General features: G+C 42.0%; 1 protein-coding gene and 1 long non-coding RNA gene across 2 annotated transcripts; one reads left to right on the forward strand and one right to left on the reverse strand.

Annotated features, from left to right (window-relative positions):
- Nucleotides 1–3,512: 3,512 nt before the first annotated feature.
- Nucleotides 3,513–5,384, reverse strand: LOC136447584 (uncharacterized). The gene is made up of 4 exons (XR_010757759.1): nucleotides 5,154–5,384; nucleotides 4,609–4,730; nucleotides 4,036–4,120; nucleotides 3,513–3,725 (listed from the first exon to the last, which is right to left on the reverse strand). It is a non-coding gene; the product is annotated as an uncharacterized lncRNA (long non-coding RNA).
- Nucleotides 5,385–7,656: 2,272 nt separating this feature from the next.
- LOC136447943 (uncharacterized) lies at nucleotides 7,657–11,803 on the forward strand. The gene is made up of 2 exons (XM_066447082.1): nucleotides 7,657–9,584; nucleotides 10,339–11,803. Exons 1-2 carry the CDS (start codon nucleotides 9,306–9,308, stop codon nucleotides 10,999–11,001), a joined length of 942 nt encoding a protein of 313 aa, XP_066303179.1. The 5' UTR covers nucleotides 7,657–9,305; the 3' UTR covers nucleotides 11,002–11,803.
- The last annotated feature ends 5,593 nt before the right edge of the window (nucleotides 11,804–17,396 follow it).

Below are 17,396 nucleotides of genomic sequence, written 5' to 3' on the forward strand. Positions count from 1 at the left end.
CTGAGCTCTCTACATACCAAACATCACGACGATCTGTCAACCCCTTCTCAAGTTATGCATGTCCGTATGTCAAAACAAAAATACCCACTGCTGTTCTAAACAAGCCGCTAGTGGGCCCAAATTTACAGAACTTACTTTCTGTGGCATGAACTATCTACCACACAAAAATCATGACCATAGCACTTCCAGAAAATATGCCCCTTAATTTTTGAAGTTCCGCTGCAGTACCTAAAGTACCCGCTAGAAGGCCCATTATCGAACTTGACCTTCCTTTCTGTAAACCCTACCCATCCACTAAATGTCATACAGATCCATCTACAGCGTCTGGAGTTATGCTGGCGACATACAAATACACATCCACACAAAGCCCGCTGCAGTACCAACGGAAAATGCCAGGGGAATCATTTTTGAACTTGACCTTTGTGTCTACAACATCTGCACACCTGCAAAAAAATCATGAAGATCAATCAACGTTTCCGCCACCTTTCTTGCCTACATACGAACACAAAAATGTAAAGGCCGCTGCAGTGCCGTTGAAAAACGCAAGGTAAACCATTTTCGACCCTGACCTTCCTTTGCACAACCACTACACACCTACCAAAAATCAAAAAGATTCATTGACGCTTTCTTGAGTTATGCTCATGACATACATACAGACCCATCCAACAGATTTTTCAACCGAAAACAAGTACAAGTACTCGGCGAAGATAACAAGGCGAGTACCGGTTGTGGGAACGAAGGTCAAGTTCTAAAATTGTTTACCTGGCGTTATCCTACAGATGTACTCACCTTTCCTAAAATGTGCATACTCCCCAAAGCTCCATAGCATGCAACGTTACCATGAGGAAAATTTAGCTTTCTGCAATACCAGTATAAGAGCTACCACCCTACATCTACTTGGTTTTGAAAAAAAGAGGAAGGACACGCCAGCAAAAACAATATATTACCTCGGTCTATAGGGAGGCAAATATAACAAGTGACAAAGTTAATCTATGATAATGATCGAATAACAGGAACTTGTTTGATGGTAGGGAGGGAGAAAGCATCAATTCCCTCAAAATGTGAGAAAGTAACTATATATACACACCTTGTATCAAACTGTTTGATTGCAAGTTACGAAACGGAGGAATGCAAAGTGTACTTTACTCCCTCCATGTATAGGGAGGGAAATATGATAAGTGACGAATTTGATTGATGATATGGACAGAATAATAGGAACTAGTTTGAGCGTGAGGAGGGAGAAAGCATCAATTTCCCTCAAAATGTGAAATACTAACAACACACCTGGTTTCAAACTGTTTATTTGCTTCCGGTTTACAAAACGGAGGAATGCAAAGTGTACAGAGGAAAATACTTTTGATCACAAAGCTCTGATGTATGTTTGTTGGACAAGGTGGCCAGTCTTGTGCTACTAGATGCACACCACAGCTAATTGTGAACAAAAGACCTTATCGGAAAGAATGTAAACAAGAAGCAAATCACTTTATAGCATAATAGAACAAATGCTATAAATTTAGATGCCATCAAAGCACAGTACATAATTTGACGACCGGTGCCTACAGTACACCACATTGACACAAAGCACATTCTTATCTTCTAAACAAAATAGTTTTTGTAAACGTTCATTAAGTCTGACAGTGGCTCATTACTCTCCAAGCAGAGGTCAGCTCCAGCTGTATTTTTTACATTTTAGGCATTTTTGTTGGACTTTCTTTTTTGTCCGGTTTTATTCATGTCGCCAAGCCGAACCTCTGCTTGGAGAGTGGTGGCTCATGAGTCTTGAGCTAGAAATGCTTAAAAATGCTAAGCTAAAAAAGCTAACTTAAATGGAAAATATACCAAGCTAACTAAGCTTGAAATGCTAACTAAGTTAAAATCCTAATTCTTACTAAGCTAAAAATGCTAAGTAAGCTAAAGTATGTAGTAAATGCTGATAATGTAAAAGTATGGTACAGAGGAAGCTTGGAACCTTTTTGGACTGTATTTCAAAGTTATTTTGCAGCTTCAGGCTAAGGCATCTGTCAGATAGTTAATGTGTTTGTGTTAGTATTTTGAGGTTGTGAGTGTATGCGTGTATGCGCATTAAAGTATGTGAGTGTTAGTTTGTGTTTGTATGTAGTGCGTGCGTGTGTGTTCCAACGTCAGCCTAAGCCATGAAATAAGTAGCTAAAATTTCAATCAGACTTGAATAGATGACTATAAACTAGCTCTGTACGATAAATGGGCATAAATTATCAACATCTTCTAGATTTTAAAAAATGCAGAGAAGACAAGAAAAAAATTAAATTTAATCCTACCTAACAAATATTAAGCTTACCTAGATATATCTAATGCTAGGTCACATTTCTGAGCTTGGGCCCGACCTGGCTGTTTCAGAAAACAAAGAATGAAAAATGCTTATCAAGTATATACACAATTTATGGTAAGTACTTTTTTAAGTTTTGTGTGTTTTGCTGTCTTTCATATCATTTCTTCGTTCCCGCAAGCTTTGGAAATGTGTCCTCAAGTATAACATAGTACATGTAAACATGATTGCAGTAGAAATGTACACTTTGCATTCCATAAAAGGTCATTGACAAGAACTTCATCTACAGACTGCTGGGGGCGTGGCAGGAAGTTTTTGATTTGTGATTGTCATTTCAGTTCTAGGTTCAACCAAGAGTAGGTTTGAGGGTTTACCTGAAGCATTATCAGCTGAGAGAATCATGATCTCTTGATTGATGTCAAGGTGTTGAGCAAATTTTGATGACATCCTGAGTGACATTGCTGGCGGAGGGTTAGGACATCTCAAAAGCAATAGCTACTTCTCCACACAGAGCTTCAGCCTATTTCTGCAGTATACAAGCCCGATGCAATTGCCAGATTCAGTTTCTGTAACTATGCCGATAGCTGTGATTGCTCTTGGAGTAACTGCGAAATTCAGTGTTTCAGGGAACAGAGATTTCCCTGGTTCTGTAAGCTCACATCTACTAAGGCTCTCCAACCACCTGCCTTCCATTCAGACCCTGTGCCATTGTCATGGATCGGGACTCCAAGATATGACACAAGGCAAATTATGTCGTGGTCTAGGTTCCCGACGACCCACTGACCACCACATAAACAGAAAGGAAAGCAGATGGTAGAAGAGTCCAAGCAGTCATAAGCTAACAGAACCAGGAAAATCCCTGTACTCTGAAACCACGAACTTCGCAATCACTCCGCTAACAATCTCAGCCATCGACACAGCCACAGAAACTGAGCCAACCAGTCACTCCAGGTCTGTACATCACAGAAACCGACTGAAGCCCTGCATAAAAAAGTATCCACAACTCACAAAATGCCCCAACCCCCATACCATCAACATCACTCAGGATGTCAACAAAACACACATCAAGCACCCTACCATCAACCAAGAGATCATGACGAGCCCTGCCGACAATGCCTCAGGTACAGAGGGAATCGTACGTTAAGTTTAAGCTACAAATGCAACATCACAAATCATTAACTTCCCATCACGCCGATGATAGTAAGTCAGTCCCAGCCCAGTTCTGCGGAAACATTTTGCACTTCGAACTGCTTCCCTTGATAACGATGCAAACACTTAACAATTCCAGGTCCTCTGGCAGGGCGTACACATCAGCACCGGTCGTTCTAGATGTCACTGTGGAGATAGCGTACTTCACGTTGGACGACCACCTCTCAGCAGAATAAGTCCTTAGAGATCTCTGCTTCCAAGCTTCTTTTAGCTACAAGAAAGTCAAACACACGAAGTAATTAGGACAAAACAGCCAAACTTCTTCTCCTTTGTTCTAATCCAAGCACTACGAAGGCAAGAATGTTTTATGTTCTGCCAGGAGTGGAATTGGTGACCGATGTCATGCAGAAGTATTAGTAGAAAGATATCTTAACTCAGGTCAAACTGTTGGCAACCAGGGCTTGACATGCCGGGCAAACTCAGTTTAAAGGCGGTGCCACTGGTCTGAACAAAAAGTTATGTCACGGTCAAGTTGGAGTAAGTTGTTAACCAACCTCCTTGGTTGTACAGATTCTACTCACATGCAGAATCAAGTCTCCTCTCTTTCTTTTGTCTTGAATCCACTCAGCTTCTGTATCAGGGCCAGGGTGTACACACAGACATTAGCTGCAATAAACACGAAAGGCTTAGTTGGGATTGTGACGTACAATTAGAACTGGACATCTCTGATCAGATAGAAAAATAATTGTGCATGACCAAAAGTTCAAATACATTGTAGATGAACAGGATTTTTTATCGACACAACAAAAGTACAGTGACTTTTGCAAGCTCTTCTACATAATACATACAAACAGTCAAGTAGATACAAATGAATTAACCTACTAGTATAAACAAATGTATATGATTATAGATGAGTAAATCAACATGTTGAGACCAACATATAATTTACACAATTGGTTTTAAAATCTAGACATTCTTTGATATATTTACCCACAGTAGATATCTCCCCTAGAAAGATGTATATTGTGGACCAGTGCCAATGCACACCCAATGTGTATGCCCAATTACAGACCCATTTTCATAATCATATCACCTTCAACTAATGCTAAGCAGAGCATGCTGTCAATCAATTATACAGCACGGGTAATGCTCACCTTGTCAAATGTGGTGTGAGCTGAGTGATGCCCTGGATGTTGTCGCAAAGAACCTTCAGTGTTGCTGCACAGGTTCATGCACGGTCCAGACATATAAGTCAATGGGTGCCTCCTCACCATTGCTGCAACAGACACAAAAGACAATGGCGAGTGAGGATGTGACAGTTATAATACTGGACACTTCTGATAAAAAGATAAAAGTGCATGTAATCACCACAAGTACCAACCAACAAATAAGTTCCTACCATGTAAGTGCGATACTCTTCTTTCTTTCTGCGAAGCATTGGTGAAACAAATGGATCATAATTTCCTACGAAAAAAGACAGCTGAACAATGACGGTTGAACAAAGACGGTTGAACAAAGACAGTTGAACAGACATCTTTACAGTTGAAAATTTGAATTTTGTTGGCAATCACAGAACCTTTTTTAATATTTTTCTATGAATTTTACCAACACAGCTTCAATGAGACGCTAACGAACACAGCTTAAAATTTAAAGCACTGAGCCTGCGGTCTCAAAAATATACAGTTAAGTTTAAACTTACTTTCGGATGTCATGGCCGCGCTGGAAGACCCGCCATAAAGGCAATCTACAACTTGTAGATGTGGGACTGACCCCGTTCTTCCATGGCCGAGTAGCCGCGGCTGGAAGGACCGCAAGCCATGGACAAACAGTTACGGCGAGGCGAGGGGCCAATCCCGAGGCGGACTGCGCTATCGTCGCCCGGTGGGCAGCACTGGACAGTCTCGAGAGGAAGAGACATTGCAGCCGTTTCCAAGCTTAGCTGGCCGCGAATTAAACTATACAGTTAGGAAACATGCCTTTGAAAAGTGCCCAGGCTTGTGATTGGTCTGGCAAGTTGGCTTGTGATTGGTTGAAAAAATGCACTTTTTGTATCTCCCTATTGGTTATCTTTGGTGATGTCTTTCCCCGGATTGGTTGGTTATCTGCGCTACAAGAGGGCCTGCATGGGGCCCTTGGGGGTAGTGATTACAAATTACGCAAAATTTTCGCCGCCGATTACGAATTCTCAGAGCTGATTACGAATTACGTTGAATCATGAGGCTTTCTAACCGACTCACGGTAACGGTTTTTGACGCAAAACTATCTAGTTCTGCGTCAAAACTATTAATTGACGATGAATCTGTTAATAACCACACAAAACGGTATAACTAATGATAAGTAGCCGTGATGACGGCAGGAAATGTCGTATGGGAGGGAGGGGCAAAATATTGCTGACGGTATGACCACGTTGATCGCCGAAGACATCTCCTTGTGGAAAATATTTAAATCTTGACCCTCTAAAACGCTATTTCCTTGATTTTCAGTGCCAAATTTTGCTGGTAGACTAAAGCTATGTTTGATGACATTTCTATATGTGAAAATAATACGCAAGGGTTTCATGCGCCACGCCCTCTCGCCCGACATTTAATCGGAGGCGCGGCGATTCTTGGTGAGTCCAGGGGAATACTTCTCCGGGAAAACTGTGAAATCTTGACCTGCTCAAACGCCTTTTCCTGCATTTTGAAGGGAAAATTTTGGGCTCAAAGTAAAAAAAAAGTACACAAGGGTTTAAGCTAGATTTTGTTTCCCTCCCGATTTATTTTTCACCGGAGGTGTAACAATCCGAGGTCGGTCCGAGGGCATGCGCCCCGAGAAAATAGTGAAATCTTTACCCTCTGAAACGCTATTTCATGTTTTTTGAGGGATAATTTGGCTTGCAGACTAAGCTATGTTTTATGGCATCCCTTTGATTGAAAAATACACGATAGTTTCAACTTGATATTTCGGGGCGACGCCCTCAGAACATTTCTGCCCCGCATCTATGCGACAATTTTAGATTGGTTCATGGATCCAGGGGCATATTTCACGGGAAAATTTTGACATCTTCACCTTCTGAAACGCTATTTCCTGCATTTTGAGGGGCAATTTTGCCGGGAGACTTTGCTGGAAATTGGCCGCTTTACTAGTAATTCATAGATTACGTTGCAGAAAGGTTGCCTTGGAACGAAAGTGACCAAGTACACGTTATGGCTGATGTACCGATTACGAATTACGTTGGTCTTGGGCGCGCGGCTGCCTACGGATTACGGAGACTAAAAATGCCTGATTACGGCTTACGAAAAGGGCACGCAGGCCCTCCTACAGCACACAAATACAACCTGAGGTTGATAGCAATAGACCAGCTAAAACTGAAAAGGACGTGGAGAGACAAACACATAAGTTTTTTTCACAAAAATCCAAGGACATTATTAACTGCTCCTGACATATATACAGACCCACCTAACAGTTTTCAATCGAAAACATAATCTTCTCCGAGTTCAAGTACTCGGCGAAGATAATTAGTTCACGTTCTAGTCAGAAACTGCCAAGTCTATGGAGAAACTCCACGGACAGCGGGGAAGTCCCATGGCAGGTTTACTGGCTCAGCAAAGACTTTCTCACACCTTGCTGTCTTTGCGTAAATGAAATTATATTAAGAGAGCCTTTAAACCGTCAGAACGCGAGGCCTAACACAAAGGGTTACCCTGGACTACCTACCTCTCTTTCAATTAGAAAATAAGTAAGCAGCTCTTTTGAAAGTCAGACAAAGCACGGTGGTGTCAGGTGACAGCAGTCTGGTTTCAGGGTACGCGCAAACTCTGTTCTGTTCAGTCTTGCGTCGGGGAGCAAATAGAAGGACTTTCAGGAGTAGACTTGCAACCGTGAAAGGTATATTCTTTAAATTCATAGGTCTGACTTGTAATCGTTGCTGGTATATGTTATAAATCATTACTTTTGTTGTCATCATAACCTACGATTTACAAAGAGCAAGTAATTATAAGGTATGTTTCAAATGGGGCACACCTCTGCTAATTCCGACTTGAATTACAAGTTTCCCGGCGAACGGGAACCGTGCACGATTTCCTTGCAATCTGAGCTATGTGTCGTTAGAGTATGTTTCTAGCCATTAGATTCCTACATACTCTGTTGTACAGGTCAGATTTGTAAATTTTGCTTTAACAATTTCCTTGTGCCTTACCAGAAATGTCCTGTTTCGTCCCAGGTTTGAGGGGATCCATATGCTGATATAAACATCAAAGGTTTGTTAGCAAGAAAATAAATGAAACACTGAGTACAGTACAAGTAACGTCAAGTTGGGTTATTTGAACAGGGTTGTTGTATAATCAAAAGTATCCAATGTCATTTGCATTGACCACTACAAAACAAGTACGTATACGTATATCCGATTTCAGTGAGTACTTAGCCAGCAACAACATGGGGTCAAGGTTTATGACCTTACCGTTAGCTTACCACCGTGAATTGTGTGTCATTCTGCATGGGCGGGGATGGACATTTTGAATTCTACGTTGTATCTCGTTATAAAGGTCGGAATAGAAGTTCGCCACCTCGCGAACGTGACAACACTCAACACACCGTAACAACACTCAACACATCGTAACACTCAACACATCGTGACAACACTCTAAACATCGTGACAACACTCCACACATCGTGACAACACTCTAAACATCGTGACAACACTCCACACATCGTGACAACACTCTAAACATCGTGACAACACTCTAAACATCGTGACAACACTCTTGACATACTGACAACACTCTCGACATAGTGACAACACTCTCGACATGGTGACAACACTCTCGACATGGTGACAATACTCACCACATCCTGCCAACACTCGCAACATCCTGACAACACTCACCACATCTTGACAACACTCATCAGAGTCATCACCATATCCTGACAACACTCACCACATTTTGAAAACACTCACCACCTCACCATATTGTGCCAACACTGCCGACATCGTGACAGCACTCACGACACCATGACAAGGCACTCACAACACCGTTACAACACTCACAACACCGTTACAACACTCACAAAATCCTGACAACACTCACAACATCCTGACAACACTCATGACATCGTGACAACACGAAAGACTTGACTCAATCGGGCCCTACTTTGGTAGGGTTCAAACTATTCCATAATGTAGCCTAATTCCCTCCGTGAAACGGATGTTTTGTAGTCACTTGTAGTGCTTGACGGTGGTTTGTTTCAACACTTTCGCAATTGGCATTTGAAATAGGTACGTCAGGGACACTGACAGGAAGTTCAGGGTCAAAAGTGCTACAGAGGTCCCAGAAAGGTGACAGGAAATTTGATTTTTTTTCCTCAGCGCAGAGTTTTCCAGGGCACAGTTTGATTTTCAAGACAACTAGGTAGAAGGTAAACCTACTCAAGGAAAACCTTCCTGAGTAAGACAAGAATTTTACAAAAATGGTTCACTTTGGCGGGGGTTAGGCTCACTAGCTGGCAGACGCCTACGTAAACCTGTCAAACACCGACGCTTCTTTGGCATTTCAAGTTCACGTTGGTGTGTTTACTTGCTTCGTTGATTTGTCAGGTGAGGTCATGAAATGTTTAATTTGTGTATTAAAATAACGTCAGAATATGTCGTACCAACCTCGGCAACAACGTCATGTGAAAAGACGGCTACAAAGACAAAGGGTGTTGTTGAACAACCTTGCATTGTTAAAGACCCCAGGCAGCGATCACATTTGTTCTGTGTAGAGCCCCTTTGTTCTATGTATTTATCTATCTAATGTGAAACACAATATTCATTGCCATGTTTTGTAGCAAATCACAAGCATCAGTTTTATCAAATATGATCTAACGTTATACTATGACTCAACACTTACCCGTTACACGGCCTGATGTATTTATAAGCGTGAATCCGTTGTACTCTGCTCCTGACTCTGCTCTAAATAAATTTCAGATGATGATTTTATCCTCTCTTATAACTATTTCTGTAGTAAGCATGGCTCAGTCGGCTGCCTTATTGCTTTGGGGGAAGCTGAGGCTGTTGCAGACCGGCAGACTAGCCGCGGCGGCGTTAACACCAGCCCTTCGGTCCGTGCACCGTCGCTGGATGACGACAACAGCCGAGAAAACTAAAGATGAGGTCAGGTGGCAACGCCATGAACTAATGTTTCAGGTCTCAAAACGTTTCGACTGTACGTAAACACTGCGTTTATGAAGAGTCTTTGAGCAAATTGTCCCAAAATAGAACTTTTATGATTTTGTATCATATCAAATCACATGAGAAAAGATGCATGACAAAAGATGCATGACAAGGATATGCCAGCCAGAAATCATTGCATTTTTTGTTCATATTGCCTAAATTCCGAACAACTCGTAAACAATGAACAAGCCTGATGAATTACACACAGTAGCTTGGTTATTAATAACTTTAATAATAATAATAATGACTTGTCTGCAAATTCATGCCCGGAGTCTAATTACAATAATATAATGATAATGATAAGTACACAGTAATGAAATAAACACAAAGTAAAATGAAAGTCGTCAACTAGCGCTACTTCTAGTTTAAACAGTTGTTATTGGGTTTGATTTCTTTTTTGTGTGCAGTGGAATATAAAATTCCCGACGTTTGGCGAGATATATGGATTGGCTGGTGTTAACTGAAAGACAGTTTTATTTTTTAGGTCTGTGCGGCATTCAAAGCTGGGGATAATTTTGCTGACTAGGTTAGATAGTTTGTCTCTATCGGTGCTATGATATGGGCAATGGCAAAAAAAGTGCATTTCATCTTCCACTGCTTTTCCTGTACAGTATTTACATATTCTTTCGTTAACGTTATAACAGGTAATCGCCTGTATTATTAACTGACGATTTCGTGTTACCTCCCATGAAAGGAGCGGTTCCGTTCGAAGGACATGCCGTTCCAGGCCATCTCTATAGCTGTAGGGATCGGAACACTGTTGTACCAGAACCAGAAGAGCGAAGAACTGGAGCTTCGCAGAAACAACCTTGCGTACGTCAACAACCAACTTTCCAAACTGTACGGCCCTCTGTACGGCAACAGGCTGGCCAATCAGAAGAGCTATAAGGAGGGCCTTCTGGGCCGTGAGAACCTGGTGAAATATCTTCAAGAAGCCGAGAGAAAATGGCGGGACCCGGAGACAAGGGATGAGGGAGTACAGTTGTTAACAAGATGGCGAAAGTTCTTGTTTTACGTCATGCACCCGCTGGATCTGAAGGCTGAGGAAATCATTCGTGACAACGCACATCTGTTCGAGTACGGCGTTGAGGAGGCCGAACTCTTTGTGAAGTTCGTCGTCCACGTAAACCACGAGAAGCTGATCGTGGCTAACTGGCATGAGAAGGGGGAGGTCATCGGGAACAAGGAAGAGTTCGAGGAAGGAGACTTCTCTCGCGAGAGAAACGGCGGGAAATCTGACGGCGAGACTTTTCAGATGTTTGTTCAGTTAGTTTGCCATGTTAAGGAAACATACGAGAAGCTTGTGGAAAGAAAAAGGTCCCTTGTGCGAGAAATAGAAGAAAGGGGCGGGTATTGAAAAATATTGGTTAATTGATTCACATAGGTGGCTGAACATTGGGAACGCTCGGACACTTAATTTTGCCTTTATTGATTGAAATATTGGGGGCTATGGCATACCAGCATATGAAATAAAGACTTGTAAAATTTCAAATCAGTTAGCTGTGTAGTTAAATACAAAGCTGGCCAAAGTTGTGTACATGAAAGTGGTCTATCATATAAAGGACCGCTCATTATCTGATTTTGGCGACGGATCGTCAACGATGTCTTCATTGGGAACTTTATAGTAGGTAGTTTTACAGGCCCGTGTATCTGGACCAGTTTAAGTGCTGATGCATTCATTGCTCTCACGCCTGGTCTTACCTGTAGTTTCAACTTCCTCAAGATGATATTGAGGCACGTCAAAACATAAAGCGACCTTACTCAATCGTGTTAGGATTGACCTCATTCTCGCAGGACTCCGTATATGACTTTTTTTTAGATTTCATTTAATTCATTTTGCAAAATAACAAATAAACACAATACAATAAGGCAACACATATACCACGGATCTAAAGCAAAAGTATGACACAACAAACAAATTAAAGACAAGATTCAAGAATCAAAATAAAACCAGCCAACTACCACAACACTAGCACAGGAGAGAAATCATTGATAACATTATTTTCAGCAATAAAATAACTTGATATGTATAAAGAATGAGAAAAAGGTAATCAACCTAATGCCAATGCAAGTGAGTCCCATTTTAGGTAATGGGTCTCAATCTTGTTCCTTTTTTCTGCTATGATCTGTTCTGTTGTATGGTGCGTCTTTACAAAGGAAATAAAGCAATTTAGTACAAGTTTTTGACATCTCTGCTTGAAAATGAAAAGTTTTGCTAACGAAATTAACAGGTTAACAATTAACTTCGTATTTTCCGATAAATCTCCTAAAATAACTGCGTTTTCCTGACATAACACGCTATCTGCCACCAAAAGATTAAGACCATAGCACGTCCAGGTCAAAAGATGCTGCAGTACCAAGGTCACATACCAGAGGGCCGAAGATTCATCTTGACCTTCGTCTTCCCAACACCTACCCACATACATCATCATTTATCGTCATAATCCATACTTGAGCCATGCTGACTACAACAATCCGGAAACACAAACCGGAACAGTCAACGTGTGTCAAAAGCAAAAACACGCACACCAATAGGATTTCTATTCTCCAAGCAGAGGTTTCGGTCGAGTGGAGTGGTAGTGACTGGGGTTTTTTAACGTCTGTTACGGGAGGCAGGCGTAAAAAAAACCCGGCCACTACTACCCCGCTCGACCGAAACCTCTGCTTGGAGAATGTAGGATTTCAACTGGCAGAGGTTTGCCACAGTCCGTCTCATCTTACTAAAGGTCATTTAGAATTGCTCTTGGCTTGACTCGAGTGACTCAGTTCTTCAGATCAATATACGGAATGGATACGGAGACGTGAATAACGAGAGTAAAGTCTACTTCAGCATCACGGACAGGTGTGTTTGTGTATTTGACAGGTGTAGTGTTTATCGCAGCACCAAGTTTGTGTTTGGCGGTGTTCAGGACCAAGAACAGGTGTGTTTGTATGTCTCACGGGTGTGGTGTGCAGCATTGATCTTTCTTTATTCATGCGGAACACTATCGAAATTCACAGTTATAGTGCTTGGCACTAGGGACTGGTCCCTTGATTGGATGTGTACAACTGTTGTAACTCGTCATATCTGACTTGTCATATCTGAAAAAGTATATTTTTGCTAAAGCATCTTTTTATATCACAATCCTTGCCGGTACTGCAAATCTCTACTTTCAGAGGTGCTTCATGGATCAAAAGCGTCGCCTGGCAATCCTGGCTAGAACAGCTTTTTTGACAGTTAATGGTTGCAGTTCTTGCGAGGATTGTCAGGCGCGCTTTTGATCCATGAAAAAACATGTCAAGGCGTTACATCAGAATACACATTTCACTAACGACAACAGTTTCTGGTTTCTCGTGAGTTTCTCACATTTAATAGTCAATCACACCAGTTGATAACACACTAGGAAATGACCTGCCCTTGGTGCTGAACATCTTATCATACACACGACACGGAGACGTACGGCTGATCATACTATTGCCATATAGCAAACATAGTTAGCAGGTCGTCTATTGTCTGGATAGCCTAGTTCTTAAGTGTTGTTTGCAAACAGCTTGGTATGTTTTCAACAAGGCGACGCTTTAATTATAAACTTCGGTAACTTACGTAGCACGATTTACCTACGGCTGTATTCTCTGCGACTCTAACACCGTTTGTCGTACGTTTGAGAAGAAGCTGGTGCAAAAGTTCGAATATATAAGGCCGTGGACACAAACGCTATGGTTCATCGTACGATAGAGTTAGGTGATCACATATTCCTGTATTACTCCGAGCGAATTCGTACTCCAATCTAAAAGAATCCGTACCCCAAAAATGAGCGGCTGCATGAACGTGTGTTTATATCGGTGGGAAATTCCCTTTTAGCCAGTCCGACTGATCTCAAGCGTCAAACTGATGAAAGCTTGTTTGTAATTGAAGAAATTAGCAGATAAAGTTCGGCAGCCGCGTGCGAGGTCGGACGTGTACAGCCTGGCATTGTAGGTGATGCGGTCCTGCACTTTCAGCTGGAAAAGTGCCTTTTGGGGGTGTAGCTAATTGCAGTTTGTAATTGCTATAAAAAGAGATGCAGTGTAGTGAAACTGTTGGCAATTTTTAGACATGATCTAGGGTAAATGCGCTCAATATAAAATGAATAACATTTTTGCATTTTTATAGCTTCATTACGAACGTGCCCATGTAAAACACGTATTATAACATGTAAACCTATGGGGCTAAAAAAACTCATGAATGAGACCTTAAGATTACTCCATCAAGCACAGACAGTGAACAGTGAAGCAATTGTAGCGGTCAGTAGAGTTAGGCGTCATATCAAGGTGTATTTCAGCCGTCTGAGAAGCGACTGCTGACGTTCCTACTAGACTGGACACCAAACTAAGGGAAATTTGCCAGGTAAAGGCACAGGAAAATTAGTAAGACTGTGTACTTTATTGTGGCATAATGTGCATGGGAAGTAACAACATGACGCTTTAATACATAGAGCATAAAGAGAAGGCATGCAGTTCGAATCAACATTGCCTCTTTTGGTCCATGTGAATGAAGTAGAAACTTGCAGTACTGGTAAGGGTTGCCAGACGACGTCTTTGATCCATGAGCATAAAGGTGCTCTTTATATAGTCTCATGACTAAAATATTATACCTGTCCTTGGTGCTGGACGCTTTTCAACTAAACAGGGAAACCTGCACAAATTAAAAACAAACACACATACAAGCGACCACACGAATATGACGACAAACACAAAATACACGCAAGTAAAATGGAGCTGATCTCTGTTTACGCACGAACATGTTTATTCTCGGTGCTGGCCCAATACATGAAGAAAATACAAACAGACGTGTCCTTGTTTTGCTGGACACACTCTTCGAAGACACACAAACGCACCTGTCCTCGGTGCTTGACACCGCACGTGTAAGACGCACAAATGCACCTATCCAGGTTGCTAGACACCTGTTAGACGGAACTTCTAGCTTTTGTGACTGGCCTCAAAACGCATCTACAGTATCTAATCAATCAGGCGGTTCGTCTCTTGTTGGAATAGTAAACGTGTATACGTGTATTTATGAAGTATTGCATGGTCACTAAGCATGGTGGTAGTTCTAGTTAACATTGCTAGGCGGCGCTTTTGATCCATAAGGTTAAGGCATCTTTGAAAATAGAAAAATGCAGTACCAGTAAGTATTGTTAGGCGACGTTTTTATCCATGGCTGCAAATTTGTTCGGGCATCAATAAATGCATTTTTACCTTTTCCCAAGTTTGTCTGTTTGCATGTCTGCTTGTGAACAGCTTAACAGATGTCGACATGAATCTTTATGATATTCGTATGCTGGTAGGTGTTCAAAATAAAGAAATGATTACATTATGGCCCCCATGGCACTTTCTATGGTACTGTGGCAGAATTTCTAGTTTTGATATCTCGCGTTCTGGACATACCATGGTTGTAATTTTTGTAGATAGCAACGCTTTAGGAGACAAAACAGCTAGCTTGCGACACCAATTTTTGCGACGCCTCAGGGGCGAGCCTAATGGTATACATGTAGTAGTGTTTGCAGTTTGCAAGGATTCTAGAAATTTGTCCACAGGCATTTGTAGTCTCGAGCCAAATGGTATAGTATTGTGTGCAGTTTGTAAGAATTGTAGAAATTGCATAGGAATTTGCTAACAGGCATTTTCAATCTCTGGTATGTTTGGGTCTTAGCCCCCATGACCTCAGGTCTTTGAATGGTGGAATGTGGTTCATCCATGCCCCTTATGGTAATCTATTGGTATGTAGATCATCTAGGCCCCTTGGGGTACTACACTGGCATGTTGTCAAAGTAGGTCATCCAGGCAGCTGGGGTCAAAGTCCAAACCAGGAGGTTACAGTTTTTGTTTGGTTTTTGGTTTTAACGAACTCGCTCAGTGCAAGGCCGTAGGGGGCCACTCATCAAAGCACTGAACTAATTCTTACTGTAGCAGCATCTCTTTGCCCTAGGTCAGAAACATCAATGCTCGAGACAAGCATGACTTCACCGACCCATTAGGAGAAGCCCCATTTGTAGAGCTCGACAAGTGTCAGTTTGCACATGCTTGTTCTGTATGCTAGCCCTGACTGCAACCCAACAAACGTACTATTTGTTTGGGAAGTAACTCCCGTAGAAACTATTGCAGCTGCAAGTTTAAAGTAGATGTACACAATGTACTACTAGAATGGTTGCAGTATGATAGGTTAACATAGTTTAGTTTTTATTAGCCAGTCGAGCCATATACCTGTTCAGGGTTGTCTGTGTTGTACTCGGGCTACTCGGGCGTGAAGGACAGCAGACTAATGAGAACAATCTCCTGTCCAACTCTCAGACTAGATAATGCAAAACTGTTGGTCTCAGCTCGAGATTGGTCACAGCGAAAATCTCCAGGTGTGGCTGGTACTAAAGTAGCACAGGTGTGTTAGGGAAGGGCCCCTTAGAATGTTCTATTTCAGGGTCAGAGTCAGAAACGTGAAGAGTTGTAGTGAAAAGAGATACTAGTAGTCTTTCCTAGTATGCAAGTGGCCCCGTTGAAAAGGGGTCACATTGACCAGGTGGTCCTTATGTAGGGGGGGGGGGTCACTTGTGGCTTAAGCCCCGGTCACACTTAACTCACGTCGTACCTACGATGCACGTACGATGCATTTCCCGTACAACGCAGGTAAATTGCAGGTAAATCACAGGTAAATCGCAGGTAAATCGTAAGTAAAATCAGCTATCGCAGAGCGTCGGGTGATGTTCAAAATTTTCCGGCGTCGTGCGATTTGTCACGTGTCGCTCATCTCATATGTGTGCACGTTTCATCTGACCTTTTCAAGATGGTGATGCCACCAGAAAGAATCAGGCTGGTGTGGCTGCAGATACAGCTAAATAGAGGACAGGGAAGGCAAGCTGTAATTTTGGCAGCCCTCATCAGGGTTCTGCAAGAAAGACAGAATGCGAGAAGGCGACGGAGGTGGTGGGTGAGGCCGTGGATCCAGCGGCGTACCTTACTAGGCCAATACGACACACTTTTGATTGAGTTGGCTCGAGAGTGTGGTGGGGACTACTACAGAAACCAAAAGCAGTCGAGCGCATAGTGAGCGATGCTATATGTTTGCATAATCTCATGAGAGAAAGGTACCCTGGCTTACAAAACATAGACTTTTATTAAGAGGGGCCAGAGGGGCAAGTTGTCCCCGGGGCATGGAGGCAGGCCGGGATGTTGGATGAGATGCGAAATGTGCGGGGGGGGGGGGGGGGGAATGTGGCCAACACAGAGGGAAAATAGCTAAGAGTCTATCTGAAACAGTACTACAGTAGCCCTGTAGGTTCGTTGCCATGGCAGCACCATATGATATATGCCGATTTGCATGTATAGATATGTGTGGTGAGGATGGCTTGAGTTGTTTTAAGTTTATGACAACAGAGACGCATAAGCATAACGATATGTCTTCTAGTTACTTTATTTTTCACCACTTAATATCAGGATTTGTTAATGAAATAATCTTTATAAATCACCCTTTCACATCTGGGGCAAACTGGCTTGGACAAAATAACGTTTTGTTGCATCGCATCCTTATTCTTTTAATGTATTAGAACGCCTCCTTATTCAGTTTTGTTTTCGAATGTATAAAAAACGTTACAGTAATTTGCCTTAAACAACAAATCAGAAGTAAAGAAATAAAACGAAGTTGAAACGAAAACATTCTAACTGATCATGGAGCACAACATTTCTTTATGGTTTGATACATATCTTTAGTTGGATGTACTGATATATGGATTTCTCTGAAAG

This window comes from Branchiostoma lanceolatum, chromosome 13, assembly GCF_035083965.1.
Source record: "Branchiostoma lanceolatum isolate klBraLanc5 chromosome 13, klBraLanc5.hap2, whole genome shotgun sequence".
Classification (NCBI taxonomy): domain Eukaryota; kingdom Metazoa; phylum Chordata; class Leptocardii; order Amphioxiformes; family Branchiostomatidae; genus Branchiostoma; species Branchiostoma lanceolatum.

Coding starts and splice junctions, on each gene's coding strand:
- LOC136447943 (XM_066447082.1), top strand. CDS start 9,306: ATGACTCAACACTTACCCGTTACACGGCCTGATGTATTTATAAGCGTG. Junction 9,585..10,338: donor CCGAGAAAACTAAAGATGAG/GTCAGGTGGCAA, acceptor CTCCCATGAAAG/GAGCGGTTCCGTTCGAAGGA.